The sequence below is a fragment of the Silene latifolia genome, chromosome 3 (assembly GCF_048544455.1).
Source record: "Silene latifolia isolate original U9 population chromosome 3, ASM4854445v1, whole genome shotgun sequence".
Taxonomy (NCBI): Eukaryota; Viridiplantae; Streptophyta; class Magnoliopsida; order Caryophyllales; family Caryophyllaceae; genus Silene; species Silene latifolia.
Genome location: NC_133528.1, coordinates 142949630 through 142969800, shown reverse-complemented (window position 1 = coordinate 142969800; position 20171 = coordinate 142949630). Strand labels below are relative to the sequence as shown.

Sequence of the window (20171 nt, the reverse complement as noted above, 5' to 3'; positions counted from 1 at the left end):
TTATTTCCTATGTTAATTTGTATAATACTTGCAATTAGATCCGGGTTCATAAGGTGTACAAAACCCTACAGTGACGTGGTATCAGAGCCTTTGTCATGTAGTATTATTCAAATCGACTTGAATATTGCTCCATAATTGGATATGGGAAATTCAATTGATATGATGAATATGAATATTTGTAGATCTATTAGAAACATATTTAGGGTAGTTTCAATTTGCGAATTTAATACTGTAAATTATGAAATTGGATTTTATATAAACCCTAATTTTGAAGTCGAGTATATATTTGCCCTAAAATCATTTTTCTAAAACCCTAAGATGCTATTTCATTATTGATGATGAGCCCTAATATTATTAAGGCAACACTCGAATGAAATAATATGAAGGGAGGCCAAAACCATAAGTTAAGAGTCGAAAAACATGGCTTAATTGATTGGTTTAAAAGGTTGAACAAATCGGTTTAGCATGATAACAGTTATCGAAATTGTTTCGACTAGTTTTGATCTGTTTTTCGTGTTAAATAGATCAGTTCCAAGTTAATTACACCCTAGTTGTCAGGGAACCGGTTTAAGGTTTTTAAAACCCAGTTTATTTCAAAGCGAACCATTCTGTTTAACATTATAGCACGTTTAACATGTTTTAGCTCGGTTTTTTATTTAAAAGGATTGGTTTGACTGTGTTCTTTCCGGTTCCGAGTTGGGCAGGCCAAGACCGATTGGGAACCGGTCATATTATAGTTGTGTCCGCCTGTTTTCTATCAAAACCTATTGATTTTATTTGAAAATCGCTTTGTTTGGCCTTGGTTTTGTTGTATTTTGTCACACCATTAAATTGATTATGATTATGAATTGTTTTACAATTACGAATTATTTTAGACACTTGCTTTATATCTCGAGTAAGGGAAATGGTTGCTTTGGTCGGGATATTAAAGCAATCCTTTAATATATCAACTCTCGTTTGTTTTGGATGAATTGTTCAATTAAATTACAATTATGAATTGCACAATGACTTGGTTATGATTAAGAATTGTTTTACAATTATGAATCATTTTGGGCATTTACTTTTGTATCTCGAATTAAGAAAATCGTTTCTTTGGTCGGGATAATGTTGTCATGCCTCTTTTGTGTATATTGATGAATTGTTCATCTAAATTACAATTATGAATTGCCTAATGATTGTGAATCAAATTTGAGATATGTTTTTTCTCAATTTCCCGGGTCGGGAAATGTTCTTTTGGGTCGGGAAAATGAGAAAGATTCTCAATTAAATAGCAATTATGAATTGTCTCTTGATTATACATCATATTATGAGTTTTTTTAAAGTTTTTCATTAAGACATGTGATGTATGAATGATTATTGTTTTAAACTTGTATGGCTAAAACTGGTATAACTTTGAGATTATGGCTCAATGTTATAGCTGGAATTGGTACAACTCTGAGGTGGTGATAAAGTTATAGCTGAAGTTGGTATAACTTTGAGATTATGGCTCAATGTTATAGCTGAAACTAATACAACTTAAGTCACATGTCAATGTTATAGCTAAAGCTAGTACAACATTGGACTAATGTAGTTGACCTAGTTCCATAGTTAGGACTCATATTGCATTTTATCCCTCATAAATATTAAGCATTGCCTTTCTATTATTTACCACTACAATAAGTTTGCATCGTTGGTTAAAGTGACTGTCAAAGCAGTGCTTTGCCGATTATGTGAATTGAGTAGATGGGTAACAGTTTGCATCGTTAGTTAAAGTGACTGCCAATGCAGTGCTTCGTCAATTATGTGAATTGAGTGTTACTCATACGGTGCAATTTGGTTCGCTTAACATGGCTATCAAGTCGGACTTGGGCTTTGAGGCAAGGAGTTGCTGTCATATAATGACTAACCGACAAATCGAGAGTTACATGGAGATATAATTGACATGGTGATGTTTACCTAGACATTTGTGGTTTGGGCGATGAGCCAAAGCTCACTTAAATCACAAAGTGTTTAGGATCTTCGAATATTGTTCATGTATGAGGGTTACATGTTCAATTTATCATCTTAAATTATTTAAGATTAACTATTAATTATCATTTCATTTTACATGTACATTTTGGTTATATTTTGTCTACATTATCACATTCTTATAAAGATGAGTGTGAATTGTTCAAATTCATAGATTGGTATCTTGAGAATTGTTCTCAGTGATAGAGAAAAGATTGATTTATCCTTACGAAGGGAATCTCTTATAAACTAAAACCAATGCTAACTTACAGTTTGGACTGTATGGCTAGAGTCATGAAGATGACTAGATGTACCCAGTATTTCAACCGTCTAAATTAAGAGAAACGTTCCCGCTAAGTGAGAAAGGTAAAGCTAAGATGGTCCGATTAGTCCATATGTCATTTGATGACATAGTTATACTGATAATCTGGAATGATTGGATACTTCTTGTGCTAGATAAAATTAGCAATTGAAATTGTTTCAGTCATGCATCAAGTTAAAGTGAGTTCATTACGATGTAACTTGACCATTATCTTTCTCACCAAATAACATAAGATGTTAAAGATGATTGAATGTCATATCAAGAAAGTCTAATATTAATAATTTTTGAATTTATTAAAAAGAAGACTTGAGGTATTGACTTAGCCGGTGGTAAGGGTGAGTGAAAGGGTAATTGTTGTCAGACTCGAAGCTGAGGCCAAGTCTGAAAAGAGTACGTAAATAATTTAGATCATTAATGTAATGATAGCATTGGAAAGGTAACTCCTAGAAGTGTCTAGAAGATCTGCAGATGCAATTGAAGTATGACTTCAAGTGTATATGATATGGAGGTAAGCGTTACTATTGTTCTGCTATTTTGGTATAAGATACCAAATGTAACTGTTACATTATAAATGTAATTTGTCCAGAAGGGTAGAACAATATCTGAAGTGAAATGTTTTTTACAATTGTTGTTATTTCATATGTAGAAATGGTTTACTTAAGCTTACCTTGTTGCTTCATACTAGAATTGGATAAAGGTTATTCATGTACATGTCATATTCAAGGTTGGTAATTCTAGTTCATGTTTGGACATGGTCTGCTTTTATGAAGAACAAATGTTGTTCTACGACCTTTTCAGAAGATCAGGTATAGTGAGGCTATCCAAGTTGTTATTCTTAGTAATGAATAACTTTATCCATAATAATGATTATTAGAGTTCAAGTTTTACGGCTCAGTTCTTATCCATTTATGGTATTGTCTTTAAATCATTAAACATGAAAAACATAAAGTATGTCACTTTCGTTTAGATGATGAAGGGACATAAGAGGTCTCCTACTGATTTCAGTGGGAGTATGTTTGTCTTGTTTGATCACACATATACAGATATATGTGGGTTCAATAAGTTATTTTGCTAAGGGGGAATTTCAGTTGAAAGTATAATATCAACTTGAGAAGTTGATTTAGCACCGTTTAATCTGAAGGAGACTGGGAAAATTTGGGCTTTATGCATGTGATCATCTTAGAGATAAATGAAATCGTTCAAACTATCTTGAATCCTATGTGATTTGGTTCAGTCTATGATGAGTCATACCGATCTTATTGATTCTTTTAGAGGCTAATGTTGCCTTATAATGTCTGCGTACATGATTAATGAAAGTGTCCATCTAAAGTCGTAGAAAAGACAGCATATCTGATATGCATTGAAAGTGTTCCTAAACTGCCTTTTCTTAAGACTTGAGACTTTGAAAGTTTTGAGAAAATATTTCTTGAAACTTAGTTTCGATTCTGACATATGCTTTTGTGGGGTATCCTGGCCTTACGAAGAAATTTTATTCCACAACCCATCTCATGAACAAAAGAAGTTTTGTTATGTGGAATGTTATGGTTTCTATTAAAGAGATGCGGTCTCTAAAAGAAACAGTGGGAGTAGAGTAAATGTTGAAGTATTCAAGATTAACAAAATGCTCTATAAATGTTGAAAAGGATTTAGGTTTTATCCATGTAGAGTCATGGATGTTCTCCCTGAAAACCCTACATAGGTTTGACCTATATGGAAGAAGTGATGGACCGCAACTCTAAAAGGTGGTATAAAATCACAAATCCTACAGAACTCCATGTACCATATCAAAGTATAGACTTTGTAATTGATGGGCCTTCATTGTGAAGATGACATGGAATGATATATGGATATCTATATAGCATGGCTAGCAACAACTATAGATTGATATCATATTTTCGACTACGATAAAATCTAATTACAGCAGTATGCTTAAGTTATATAGGATTAACCTAGCAAAATACTGCCACTCATATGATGAGTTTTGGTGGATGATTGTGAAAAACACTTTTTTTCTTATTGGAATTGTGTAAGATGGAGTGTTTGACACATCATGTGAATTTCACGTCATCAGAGTGCACTAGGAAGATGTGAAAGTTTCAAATTGGTTGAAACGAGTATCTTGGAGTTAAAATCTTTGTTCTCAATAAAGTAACTCAAACGGTTTGATATCCTTTGAAACAAAGATTCAAATGTAATGTGTACAAGAAAACTAGTGGGAGTGCAATACACTTTATGGTTTAGTTTGTAGATTTTCTCTTATGCAACAATACATTTTGTTTTATTCTATGAGACTTCGTAATAAAATTGTTTATTGTGTGCTCGTATGACGAGAAAATACCGATATAGTTCTAGTGATTGTCACTTGAGAGCCATCTAGGAAATGATTATGTGTGCTTGAGAAGCATTGAGAATTATTTATGAGACATAAGTTGTGATAAAGTGAACGATTTTTATTTAGATAAAGTTGGTTCTTGACCTTTATCTGGATACATTTTGTTTACATGAATGAAGTTGTAAGTTGGAATGGTTCCAAGCACAACGTCAGGACCAATATTATAACTAAAGTAAGTGTCTAATTGCTTATGAAGCAAGAACAAAGTGTTTGGTTTAAGAATCAAACACACACTTGACTTTGATGATTATTAAGCATTTTGGTGTTTAATGAATCATTTAACAGTTTATCCTATTGAGGAGGTAAATTGTGTATTTGCAAGATTATAACCGATGCAATAGTTGCATATCCCGTACATAATCTCTTTTGCATCTAGAACATGAAGAGTCATGTTGTTGCAATTTGTATAAGATGCATTGGCGAGTGGTCTTAGTAATACCATGAGATGTTTGCCTTAGTGGGAGTTATTTTCGATGATTGATACATATATATGATATATCGCATTTATTTAATATAAGTGCATTTATTCAATATTGATTGGATTATTTGTCTCTAAATAACATACATTGATGAAATGGATCACCAAGTGCGTGACTTGGTTGTGGAACTCCATTTGGATGATGTTGTTATTTTGTCTCTAGTCAGAGTAGTATGTTGGGACATTTGAATACTCATAAATGACTAGTATGTACACTGGTTGATGGCTATGTTCCATAAGTCATAGGTACGGGGATACTAAGCCAGGTGCATGGATGTGTGTTGGAGAATACACATTAGACAGACCCGCTTAAAAGGACTTTACTAAGGATTCGCTTAGTGTCAGTAAAGCTTTTTGCAAGCTGTTGACTTGTTTTGGTCTTTAGACCTGAGTCTTTGACTATTCTGTACATGTGAAGTGTATACTTTGATATCATTCCTAGTCTGCTGTAAAAGGGGATCATGGTTGATCATTGGGTGTGCATGGAGCGTGTGATAGGGTGTGGTTAGATAAGAGGGGATTTGCTCCTCCCTTGTGAAGGGAGTTTATTGTTTCTTGGCCTCTCAAAGAGTGTGACCTGTGTAAATGCGTGGCCGTGCTCAGATGGGATGATTGTCATCCATCTGCTCTTTTACAAGTCAACTCATAAATTCGATAAAAACGATTGGGATATATGAGGTTGACACTTTTCCTACCTCATTCTCAGTTGGAGACAATAGTAGCAAAAAGACTTATAATGGTTCTTATAAGGACATGTACAAGTGGGAGACTGAAAGAATTATGTCCACTGTCCTATACGAATTAACTCACTTAAGTCTATGTAATCGATATGCCTTGCTAGAGGCCAATGTCGGTTTGACGCGTAAGGTGGTTTACGTATCTGGTAGTCTTAAATGGGCCTATTGGGTCACACACAAAAGGTACAGGATTAGTATAATTATAAGTCGGACTTATAATTAATACTAATCGGACTCTGATCATGATTAGGCCTAGTTCCGCTTATCTGATAGGGTTTAGGAAACCAACATATGTATCTCATCTATATAAAGAGGATTTGTGTGAAAAACCTAAGTAGGGTTTTTATTCTTTTGTCTTAACATAAAGAGAGATACACTAAGAGAGAGAAAAAAAGAGTTTTCTCCAAGTTATATTTCTTCCCTTTAGTACTAGCATACGAGGCGCAGATTAGTACCTGTGTGGATACCGATAGAGGCATCATAAGTGGGGTGCTTATTATTCGTCTGGGGTTTCAAATTTCTACATCAAATATACTTCTTATTATCGTTATTATTCCGCTGCGCTAAGAGGTATGTGATTCATCTTATTTCCTATGTTAATTTGTATAATACTTGCAATTAGATCCGGGCTCATAGGGTGTACAAAACCCTACAGTAACACTTTAAATTTATTTACTTAAAGTGTGTTTCTTGATGGTCACTTTTGATTACTATGCCTCGGGTAACCGAGATGGTAGCATTCTCATACATTAGGTGGTTTTGGTAAGGCGCTTTGGTGTATAGGGGTGTTACACTCCTGATTAAATGGGAGTGTTATTTACAACAGTATACAAATGATGAAACATAGGGATAATTCTCTATTTAAAGACGGAAATTTCTCCCTAGTAGTCAGCCTTTACAAAGAAGTCTTTAATCATTTATGATTTATTGGATTTTTATCTTCTCATGATCAACGCACTACCTCTTCCCTAGCCTTATCCCTTGTCCTTAATCTACCAGCTTGCAATTTGAAGCTATATCATTATAATCCGATCTGGTTTTACTCTAACTTCGTCTTAAAATTTGATCGATGTAATATTAAAGCCCTATATCGTAGAGGCTTAACCTATAAACAATCAAATCTCCTCAAGGAGGCTCTGAGGGACTTTGAGCATGTTATGCAAATTGAACCGAATAATAAAGAATCTTATCATGAGCTCCATGACGTGGTTGACAGATTGGTAGTGAATCCTAATAGGAAACGGGTGGCCTTTACTTTTGACCCGTTGGGCACTACCAATAAAGATAAGAAACCTCTTCTCTGTGAGGATGTGGATGACAAGTGCGATGTAGCGTCTTGTAGTAATGTGCTGATATTCAACAGCGAAGTTGATACTTATCAATGAGAGTTGGCCTTACATTGGATAGTACCATGAATTTTGATAGTAATTGTGAAGCTAACACACCTTTGCTAGCGGCGGATAATGGCAATACCTCCCAATCCTTTACCGCAAAACCTTAAAATTACGCTTTCTCCAATAAAAAACAAGCCAAAAATAAACTAAATCATTCGTCTCAGAACTATGAAAATTGGATGTTGAGGAAGAATCTCGAGTTTTTACATCCAGGATCCTTGTCTTACTTGAGGGTTCGCCCTCTCGTCTCCAAAAAAACTAACCGGACGAGAGCTCCCCCTGACGATAATTCAAGGGAAGCAATAGTTCCTCTTCTGTTCCTTTACTAAAGGAGTGAACTAAGTGTCTCGATTATGAACTCAAGAAGAGTTTGTCCAAGAAGAGGTTATTCGACAAGTGAATAAGAAGAAGCGTCTTTCGGCATACTTAAAAAAAACTCTAGTTAGTAAAGTCTCAATGGTTGAGTTTCAGTTTGCTGCGGTCAAGGAGAATTTGAACAGGAGTCACAGCTGTAAGGTGCATTACCCCTATAGCCGTGATCAAGTGGCATGAGTTGATGTTAATTTGAAGAAAATATTTCAGGTTACTGTCAACCATTCTGCTTCCTTTCAAAAAATACCATCTTTCTGTTAACTACACTAGTAATGTTTGTTCCGTTAGTTGGTCATCTAATAGTTTCAAGGTCTATGGTTTTCCTATGTTTTCCTTGTAATTAACTTACTTTCTTTAATACAGTTCATCGTAAGAAAGAAAAAAAACTATTCGAAGTCCACAGATTGACGAGAGAGCCAAACAGACAAAAAAAAATCATACGAACTGAGACAGGAGCTGAAGATATTGGTGCTAAACTAAAAAGATATAAATATTAAATGCATTAACAAATATAAAACTTATAGGAAATTTTAAGCAAGAGCCAAACCTCTGGTTGGTCAGTCTTATTAACAAGCTCTTTGAGAGTCCAGTTGGATTGTTGTTCAAAAAGTTTGAATGTAATATCTTCCATCTCTCCACGATCCCTCCTTGTCCTTTTTGCTTCTGATCCCTTAGCAACCACTTTCTTTTTCTCCTGGTACATTACATGTTCATTAGAACATAAAAAGACCACATCAAAACGTGAAATAAGAGCGATAATAGCTTGCACTTGTTCAAAAAACAAATACAGTAACTTGTCTACCTGAACGTGAATAATTCCCGGCATATTCATTATGGGCTTATCATGACCAATCACCTAGATCACGAGCGAGGAATTGGTGAGAGAAAATCACTACCGATAAGAAAATGGGATATGAGAAACAATCCGGTGCACGAGTGCACTATCAAGTATCAACACACAAATATGATACCTGAATTTGTCTAGTCTTCGTTGAATATTTGTTAGTACGTTCACGACATAGTTTCCCATATCTCTCAATACCATCATACTGAGGCCTCACGTCAAATTTGGTCTTTATCTTGCCTTCCACATAAATCTTACCTATAAAAGGCAAAGGAAGGTCATTTGAGAATTCTGCTCACAATTCTAACCAATCTCATATACCAATTTGGATCCTCTCCATTTCTTTTTCTGCATTTTCTCTCTAATGCACCCATATTTTAATATATTTTCCCTTTTCTTTATTAAAGCATTATTTTTATACACAATCCAGAAAACAACTACTCCCTCCATTTTCCTATTTTCTTCACATTTGCTTTTTGGAGGTTAAAATTTTCGAACTTCGGCTGTGAATAAGTTGGAGAATAAAAAACATTAATTTATAAAATTAAAACATTTACACTTATTATCAAGTCAACTTTCACTCCCAAAAAAATTCGACAAAAAAGTAACATAGATAGGGCTGAGCATCGGTCCACGACCGGACCGGACCGAAGATTGAAGCTGTGTTAATAAAAATAGTGGCGGTTAAGTATTATGAAGAGTTTTAATCAATTTATTACCATGTTTATATAATAACCCGACCCATCACGGTCGTAACACAACCCCAATAAGTTGGGATGTGTACTGTTGGACCCATTACTTGTCCTCACTTAAGCCCAAAAGCACAAGGCCTTGTTACTAAGCGGTGGGTGGAATCCTTTATAAACATATCACAAGCCTCATATTTTTCTGATGTGGGACAATTTAATCTCATAATCTCTTGGAGTGTTACAATTTAATTAAAAAATGAATTAAATAAGGAAAATGTTAATAAAAATGGTAAGTGTTAAGTAATATGAAGAGCTTTAATTAATTTATTAACATGTTTTATTACAAAAATTTCACTTAAATGATCTAGAATAGGTATGTGTTAAGTAATATGAAAAATTCATTAATATGAAGAGCGTCGGTCCACGACCAGACCGAACCGAAAATTTCAATTAAATGATCTAAAATGGTGGGTGTTAAGTAATATGAAAAGTTGTGTAAATGATCTAGAATAGGTATAACACAACAAAGAAAAATAAGTATAGAACTTGTCTTCACATTTAATCTATCTATAAAATCTAATTAAAAGGGTACCTAAAGTAATGTGGCGTGGCAAATTTTAATGTGATGTGACATTTTTAAATGTGACGTGACATATTTTTAATATGATATGATGAATTAATGTGACATATATTATCAATTTATTATTACATGACATTAATTTAATTCATTTACCTATAGATTAATTTACTTCACTAACTTATAATATTAAAGGATATTATCATTATTTTTAAATTAATTTGGTATATTAAATATATTGTTTACCAAAATTTATGTAACCCTTACAAATTTACATCAAAATTTATAATTAATATTAACATTTTAATTGACATTTTTGTAATAAAACATGTTAAAGGATATTATCATTATTTTTAAATTAATTTTGTATATTAAATATATTGTTTACCAAAATTTATGTAACCCTTACAAATTTACATCAAAATTTCATAATTTATAATTAATATTGACATTTTTGTAATAAAACATGTTAATAAATTTCATAATTTATAATTAAAATTGATATTTTAATTGAAATTTTTGTAATAAAACATGTTAATAAATTAATTAAAGCTCTTCATATTACTTAACACCCACTATTTTTATTAATATTTTTCCTATTTAATTCATTTTTTAATTAAACATGGTAATAAATTCATTAAAACTCTTTATAATACATAGCACCCATCAAATTAATTAAAAGTTTTTCTTATTTAATTAATTTTTGTAATATAATATGTTATAAATTGATTAAAACTCTTTATATTACTCAACACCCATAATTTTATTTAATATTTTTCCTATTTAATTTCCATCTTGAGTTCCTCGACAATCAATTATTTAATTTAATAATACCACAAAATAAATTAAAATATGGGAATTTATGGTTGTGTAATGGCTATAAAACCTAAAAAACTTATAATAGTTTTTATTCACTTTATTTACTTAAAATCTACTGCTCATTTGCCCATGAGTTTCTAAGTTGTGGATTATAATTTATGGTTTAATTTATTTATGTGATTATAGTGAGTATAATGAGTGTTATTGTTGAGTGTTGTTGTTATTGTTTTTGTTGTTGTTTGATGTGTCTAATTTATATATGATTTTTCTCCCTATTTTAGCTCGATTTTATTTGATTACTGCACTTTTATAAGTGTATTTGTGAGCTAATTCCGTGTTCTAGGTGTTTTGCTTGTATTCGTTGCATTTTGTAGGAAATGAAGCATTTGATAGCTTTTTCCGTCAAATTAGCAATCACCAAAGTTCACGAGGCTAGTAGAAACAAGACTTGACCATGGAGGGGCGTTTTGGGTAGAATTGGAAATCCCAAGCATGAAGAAACTAACTTTGGTTGGTGTACAAGTAAAGAAATGAAGCCCAAATGAAGTTAAGAGCAAGCTTAGGATTCTCTATTGCAATTAGCCGAGGAAATTAAGAAGCATTAAAAAGGGTTCTTAGGATTTCTTATGCTAATTAATCGAGACTTTAAGGAGAAAAAACAAATTCCCACGACCCCGATCGGGGTTGGGTGTCCCCGATAGGGGTGACCCCTATTTATGACGTTTACGTTTAGCGCCTCTAAATCTTATTTAAGGGGTATTGAATCCGTCATTTAGGACACACTTCATATGCTTTAACACACAAATTTCAGTTTTCAGAATAATCTTTAGATTTCCTTTAAGCTTTCCTTGTTGTTCTAAACAATTTCTTTTTAGCATTTCAAGTTACTCCCTCCATACCAGACCAATGGTAACATTTACCTAATACGGCCATACCACACCAATGGTAACATTCCTTATTTGGCCCACAACATTACCAAGTTATCCTTATACCTTTTTGATATTTACACAAAATGACATTACATACCCCACCTATCAACCCACAATTACATACCCCACCTATTTTTTTCCCTCTTTACCCTTGCTTTTACCCTCTTTTCTTAAAAACCCCATTTTTTTACCACGTTACCATTTGTCTGGTATGGAGGGAGTATGATACAAGTATCTTTGCAAGTTATTCGGATTTTATTTGTGTTCTTCATATTCAAGTTCCATTTCCATTGTTATGGTAATTTAATTTCTAGTATTGTTTCGTTAATTCATTTGTCATTTTCGTTGTTAGTTAGTTCGTTAATTCACCAATTACTAGTCGTTATTCCGCTTAATTCACCTATTAGTTTAATCTTTAGTTTATTAAGCATCATTTCTAATATTTATGTTATTATCAGTATTTAGCATTATCTTTATTCTTAAATATTCATTTAGTTGTAATTTCATTATCATCATGTTTATCATGTCATATGCTATTAGTTTAGTTTTTAATATGTGTGAGTAGTTCATTAGTTTAGGGATTAAGGGAGTCATGCATAAATAGTATTTGTTATTATTGAAATAGGATGATTTAATATCGATTAATAGTTTCTATCACATACTTGTATTGTTTTGTTGTCTTTGATTATTGATCACAACCCTAGATTAAATTTGTTAATTCATTTCTAAAAGTCGAGAGGCATGAAATTGAATTAGACTAAGCATGTTTTAGTAGACCGATATAGTAATAGCGAGAGCTCGCTAGAACTCGTTCTATAGTTGACAATAAGGCCGAGAGGTGGTTGTCGTCAGGCCTATCGTTATTAAGAATTCCTAGTTTGACATGAGCATTTTCGTATTTGCATGCGTGACCCGATTCCCCTAAGCTCTTTTATTATTATTGATTTTACGTTATATTATCATAATTTTACCAATCAAACCAAACACCAATCGTAACCGACCTTGATAGAGTTCTATTCATAACATTTCACTACGCAACTCCCGTCTCCTTGTGTTCGACCCCTACTTTACTACATTCATTTGTAGCCAAGTCTAGAGTATTTTTGTTAGGTGTGTGATAGTATATCATTGTTGTTGTTGTTGTCGTTGTTGTTGTTGTTGTTGTAGTTGTTGTTGTGTCCAATAAAGTATTTTTTAATTTGTTATGTTGTTGGTTTTATAAATTGTTTGCTTTATATTTAAATTCATGTTTTACATTTTGGTCAATATTTTATTTTTATAAAATTTAAAACATCATGAAATGTATGTGACTGCAAATAAGGCAAAACATCACATGGGTAATCAGAAGAGGCAAGAAATACAAAAGGCACAAAATCGAGGTAAAATTAAAGGTAAAAAAACGTAAGGTAGAAACTAATAAGTCATGGATGTATTGTTTTATTGAAAGATAGACTCAAATAAAAAAGCACATATTTTATGAAAGTTTCCGGTACAAATTTTGGATAACTATTTTGTTCATATATATTTGTTTTCAGAATTGACAAAAAAATATTTGTCTTTATAATTCAAACTATTTATATTGTTTAAAAAATACGTAATTGCCATGTACTATATATCGTAATTTGTGCAACAATTTGCTATAGATTTATATTCAAACATTGACATTCAATTTTATGAATAAAAATAAACGTTAAAATCCTAAGAAAGTATAGAACTATTCCCGTGCATTACATGGGTGACAAAACTAGTTTGATTATTCAAAGGATAACATGCAGATAAACACTAACATACAACAATGCTAATACATACCCTTTTCCTACCCCAAGCCCGAAAGACTACAACGCCCACTATTTTTAAACCCCAATTTAGACATTCAATAACGTATGAATAATTTTTTCACATGGAACACACCACTTGTATTGTCTTTCAACACATGCATAAGATTACGTACATTCGACCCCTACCCTGCCATGGGGAGGGAGCCATTGTGATATTATAATAATGTTGAAGAAAATATTATACATCTTGAAACATGACTTCTTGTATGACTCATAACAACCAACTCTTATGGTATTACGCCTTAACAAATTATTATCCATAAACTATACACAAATATACCCAACCATGTATGTCCCATAGAAAAATTCTAAGGTCCACCGGGTGTACAAGAATATCGTACACCCTAACTAATGAGATGTCTTAGTCTTTATTCTATTAAGATCATGTTCCATTATTTATGGAGAATTTATTCAATTCTAATATTCTCATTGGGTAGGGTGTAAGATGACGTGGTATACGCGGTGTACCCAAGAATTTTTCATACACATAATCATACATAATGTGAATTTAAGCAGCAGGGATATAATACTACTTACAATAATAATTATGCGTCACAACCAGATAAAAACGTAATTACAAATTCTTTTAGCTCATGAATAAACAAAACAAGAAATGATGAAAGGGTCACACTCACCTTGAGATTCAGAAAAGACAGACATTGGAGCAAAATCTTTTGACATATCCATGGAGTAAAACTTTGGTACATTTCCTAGATCAGTGCCAGTCAATTCCATGGTGAACTGATCATCATTTAAACAAAGTATGAACATTGAGACTGTTGAAAGCAAAAGGGACATAGAAAAAAAAACCTCTCAAAATTTTCCTTAACCTGTTGATAATAAGTGCATCACCCAACTATAAGAGCTCATTTATTCACAGAATCACACTATGCATAAATTATAGAAGCCAACATGGAGGGAAAATGAGTTATGCCCTAACATTATGCATCATCAAAGATGACTTTAGACATAATAAGTTAGCAAAAAAAAAGAATTTACTCAATAATACACATTGATAGGCTATCACAGCAAGTTGACCTTCACAAGGCATACATAACTAATGAATTGCAAAATGTAACAGCATACCATTTTTTTCATTAATCTTAATCACTTAGAGTAGGTAAATCATATTAGTGTTGACCAGCCATAGATATTCACTAGCACAAATCAATCACTAAATTATTCAAAACATGGACCCGACCAAATAGGTTATGTATCCAACTATCTCCTCAAGCTGAAACGTCACAAAATCATATTTTATTCAGGTATAACCACAACCAAGAAGCACTATTAACAATTCTGCAATCAGTGGCACAATGTAGCAACTTTACCAATACCTTAAGTAAGACTTCAGACACCATATTTTCATTACTCACAATCATAGTAATCTATGTTAGTTTTGGAACTAAAATATCATACGGCTCAGATAAACGCTTTACGACTAACTAACATGGTCTAGCGATAAGTAAACGATGATAAATTCAACCTAAATCTCAAAAAATCCAATAATGAAACGTGACACATCTCCTTAGAACATCAAAAATGTTTAACCTAGAAATTTTTTTCCTCTAATCCAATAATTTGTTTCCTTTTATTTTATTCTTTGTTGTGTAATATTAATTAAAGTTATAAAAATGATTATGACGAATTTTAATTTTCAATAAGCATTAATGCAATGACCCTCTTTACTTTGCCACCAAGCTCACAGGTTCAAACACTAGTCAGGTAAACAATAACGAACGATTCCCATCAAAATTCCCGTAAAACCATCAAACAAACGAAAAACCAATTAATTCTTCCAGGAGATATCACAAATACACAATTATCCACACAAGAAAATATTCTAAAGCATTATCACACAATCATCAAAAACCTAGAAACAACAAATTACAATCAATTTTACAAAATTTATCATAATAGTAAGAGTCTTATAATAGAAAAATGAGGAATAACATAGATATAAACCTGAGTGTTATCGTCGTCAGCGGGGCAAAGAGCGTCAAGAGAAAGCACAAGTTTTGCAACCGGAACAACATTGTTGTTATTATTAATCGAAGAAGAAGAAGAAGAAGATGATAATGAAGATGTAGATTGAAAAGAACGGGAAACGAGGGCAGGGCACTTCATCAAAAATACAACTCTGTCAGCATATGAAGTGTCCACAATGTTATTATTCTTGTTATTGTTGTTGGATTCCTCCATTGTTGTTTCTAAGAAACCACAATACTATATTTGCAAACGAACAACAAAGTATGCAAATATATGGGCGTGTATTCTATGGTGGATTGTGCAGAAATATGATGGATAATGATATTCGCATCAAATGTTATTAAGGAATTTATTTGTTGGTTTTGATGCGTATTGGAATGTATATAGGGTGGTTCAAGGAGGAAAGTTAATAGATTTGGAGGGATCTTCTTTTCAAGGTTGGTGTTGAATTTGAAAATCAATCAATCAATATCTCATCAATATCAATCAATCAATTAATCAATATACATGCATGTTTGAACGCTTTTTCGAGTGACGCGTAGTCTCCAATTTTTTTAAACTCTAAATATAAAATCAAAATATGTTAATAAAAGATATTGTACAATAAAATAATATAACTAATACATGAATTTTAGTGTGAAAAATAAATAAATCTTAATCTACATACATGTGCACCCCATCTACCCAGCAAATATTATATACCTCTGCATAAATATAGAATCATTATCACATCCAGAATCCAACACATATAGACTCTTAAAGGGTTGCCAAATCTCTCTTAGCTCATTGTTTTTTTTCTTTTTTGCATTAGGTTCTAATATGATGCATTTTTTTTTTCAGTTTTCATGATTCATTTTCTTATATTTTGATAATCTCTCTTTTGAAGAATGTTTTTCGGGAATTTGTTTTAGTATTGTAGATCTAATTTTACTATTCTCTCCATTCTTATTGTTTCCTTCTACGTTATAATTTATCCCACATTAATTATTTCTTTTTTTAATTTTTCTTTTAACTAGGAAATTAAGCGAACTTTCAATAGTATTCTTGATATTTAACTATCATTCCTACATTACACTATTGTTCTCATATTTATATTTATATTTAAAAGAATAATGATTTAATTATTATTTTTATTTATATTATGATCAATTGATGAAAACACCCTTTAATGTTGCACTTTTTAAAACTTAACACCTTATGAAAAGTTTTTTTAAAACTTAATACCTTAATGTGCATTTTATTCACATTTTGGTACCTTAAGTGATTTTAGTCCCAAAAAAACTGTGAAATACTGTCGAGATTGATTCAACAATGACTTGAAAACTTGTAGTTATAAGAGGGATGGGAAGAGGTTGAAAATGTCAACGGAATGCATCATAAATACGTTGCCATGTCTTTAAAAATTGGCCGGAATATTCCATTTTTTTGGCCTAAATCCACTTAAGGTACCAAAATGTCAATTAAATGCACATTAAGGTATTAAATTTTAAAAAACTTTTCATAAGGTATTAAGTTTTAAGAAGTGCAACATCAATGGGTGTTTTCATCAATTGATCCTTTATGTTATTATCCTCAATATAGAAATGAGAACAATAGAAATAGAATGCCGGATTAAGGAAAATCATAGCAGAACATAATTTTAGATGAAAGTATTATATGTTGTGTTAAATATGGAATATGGTCATTTGAAGTTTACAATATTAATGCCATTATCATTTGATCATTATTCCAATTTCTAAAACACGGTTGACTATTCAAACATAAAATTAGCGTGGAGATTACCGATTTCATGATAAACTCTGTTTGTAGGGTTTTTTCATTTACATTCAAAAGTGGTTAAGACATGAACGTTACACAAATGTCTATATAATATGTATTAGATTACTACGAGTATTTTTGTTTGTATATATGTAATGCATCTTAGTGAGCAAAACCACCGCATTTACTAGGTGAATTATCTGATCTTATCAAGATAGTAAGCCACTTCGATTTTCGTAGAAATTGATCATATGACTAGCAATTGACCAATTTTAGTTGGTATGTATGTCATTGAGCACAACGATTTATCAAATTTTTGTTTTTTTAATCACATAATGATAACGGGGTTTGTCGCACTACCCTAATCAAACAAATAATTCAACTAATGTAGAAGGGTAGTCGAGGTCGAACCATAAGGAGATCAAGGATTGAGTACTAGTTTGGTCTCAAATTATAAGTTAGCTACGTGAATCAAGAAATTGGTTTTAAACTAAATAACTAAAGTACCAACTAACCTAGACAAGTAAAGTAATAAAGCAAGTCATAGAAATAGTAATTGTCTACTCCCTCCATTCAACTCCACTTACATGTTTGCTTTATCACGTTTGCCAACGCGACTTTTACGCGGTAAATATCTTTAGCTACGTATTTGCAAAAATTATAAAAGTTAGATATTTTTAATGTACTTTTAAAGACGAATCAAATAAGATCCCACATGAATATATTTTAACTTATGTATCGAGAGAAAATTGAAGTTGAATGTCCGGTTGTAAATAGTGTACAAAAGAGAAATATGCAAAGTGGAGTTGAATGGAGGGAGTAAATGATAAAGGAAGGCCTAGGGTTCTATTTCACCACCAACATGTTCCATTACTATCATAAATCCGTCAATTAGTTGTTAAAGAAATGTGTTAATGGGAAACGCCTCTAATTCGTCTATTAACTCCCTCCCGAGCTCATAGTAGGACACTAGTCAACCCGGCCTACCTCCCTCCCGGGCTCATAAGTCGGACTCCCTTATCCTAAGTTAAAGTCAATAAAACCATGTTATCTTCCCGGTCATCCCACTCTCTCTCCCAAGGGTCAGCTTCAAACCGAAAATTAAAGGCACCCTTCTCAAGTTCTCCCTCCCGGGTTCAACTCAAGTTGGCAACTAGTCTAAGTGAGGTGAGCCGACTCCCAACCTAACCAACTCATGTTGAAGGTCAAGGGTCAAAAGTCAACAACAATCCCAAATAAAACATTACAAGTCAAATCCTTTAGTTAACCCAACCAACTCCACCAACAACTAATTAAATGGGATTTAATCATGTACACTTGACATGTTAGGGATTAATCGAACCTAGTGAAAATACTACTCACTAATCATACTTGAATTAACATTAAACATACTAACTACTACTCTAGTCATAAAATTAAACATAGTGAAAACAATAAAGATTAAGACTTTAAAGTAAACCAAGCTAAACTAAAAAATTTAACAATAACAATGACACTAAACATGACATTAAACATAATGTAATAATAAAGATAGAAACTTTAATTTAAATTAGGGTTATTTAATGAGAATACTCTGAACTATGGGGGTGCTTCTCAAAATACTACAAACTTTATTTTAACTACCAATAATACCAACTTTTACACCCTTTCGCTTATATTAAAATATGTGGACGGGTTACCTGCTTAGCAGGTAAAGATGTTCTAATCTCTCCTTTAAAACCTTTTTTTCCTTCTTTTTTTTTTGTCATCGTCATTCCTTTTTCTAGTATAATAATAACAGCAACACTAAACCACCATTCTCTCTTAATTTCCTCCTTTTTTCAGACCACCATAAAATTGTCATTTCTTCCCAATTCACACCTTTTTCTTCTCTTCCTCCTTCATCGTCTTCACCCATCATCTTTATTTTACCAACAAAAAAGACATATGTTAGTATCTCTTTTCTTTTCTTCAAATCGCAAATACTATAAATCAATTAAAATTCAAAATTGAAATTCCCTTTAATTGACCCCTTTTCATCCCCCTATTGTACCAATTATATCAATGGCTTCTTCGATCAAAGTTTTAAATTGGGTTTTTGAACCACTTTTGTCTAATTTGGGGTAAGTTAAGCTACTGATTTTTTTCAGGGAAAAGTGTAAAAGTGGTAGAGTATATCACTTTCAATATTGTACTCAGTAAGTCAAAATTTAAAAAGGTAAGAAAGATAATGAACCATTGAAATATGTGTGAGAGAGACAGAGAGAAAAAATTACAAAAAAAAAAAAAATTAACAGGAAAAGCTAAAGAGGGAAGGAGGAGGAAGATGATGATAGCTTAAAGGACAAAGGTTATTACCTGCTACAATAAGTTAAAAAAACACATATTCTATTCATGGAGAAGGAGTGTAAAAGTTGGTATTATTGGTAGTTAAACGAAAGTTTGGAGTATTTTGAGAATCACCCCCATAGTTCAGAGTATTCATATTAAATAACCCTTTAAATTAATGACTAAAATGGATGAACATAATAATAATAAAGAGGAGAGAAATTAATACCAACTTTTATTAAAGAGCAATGTGATGCATACCATACTAAATTTCAACTAAGAACATTAAAGAAAGATGGGATCTTTTATGTTGGAAGAACAAGATCTAATATAATCTACTCATATTCTCTTGTTTCTCGCCTCTGCCTGGAACACCCGACAAAACCCAAAGTGGAGGCCTCCTTCTCTTTCTCTACTGCGTTTCCGTCTTTTGTTTTGTTCCCCAAAATGTCAGCACACTCTTAATAATTTGGAGCATCAACAAATGAGACAAGGAGCACATGGCTTGGCCCAATAAGGCAGCCCAAGTCATACTCTAATTTGCGAGAGAACGAAAATGAAAACATGAGCATGATGGATTGGTGTATCAAGGCTTTATTTGACTCATTTTTTTGTCTTTATTTGATCCGTCTTGACCGCTTTTCATACTCGAACCCGGTACCTATAAAATAAAAAGACGAGTAGTACCAACATCCAAAAATAATATAAAATTTATTATTTAAAACTAATTAACTAATGTG

At 32.3% G+C, this 20171-nt stretch overlaps 1 protein-coding gene across 2 annotated transcripts in view; it reads right to left on the bottom strand.

Annotated features, from left to right (window-relative positions):
* LOC141646369 (uncharacterized) overlaps nt 1–16116 on the bottom strand; it is a 32883-nt gene extending 16767 nt beyond the window's left edge. For both annotated transcript variants that reach the window (XR_012545526.1, XM_074454281.1), the window contains exons 1-5: nt 15343–16116; nt 14013–14118; nt 8653–8783; nt 8484–8537; nt 8229–8375 (exon numbers count right to left, since the gene is read on the bottom strand). Coding sequence is in view for 1 of the 2 variants with exons in the window: in XM_074454281.1 (XP_074310382.1) it covers nt 8229–8375; nt 8484–8537; nt 8653–8783; nt 14013–14118; nt 15343–15579 (675 nt within the window). In the remaining variant the exon portion in view is untranslated. The remainder of the gene's footprint in view (nt 1–8228; nt 8376–8483; nt 8538–8652; nt 8784–14012; nt 14119–15342) is intronic.
* Between the last annotated feature and the right edge of the window lie 4055 nt (nt 16117–20171).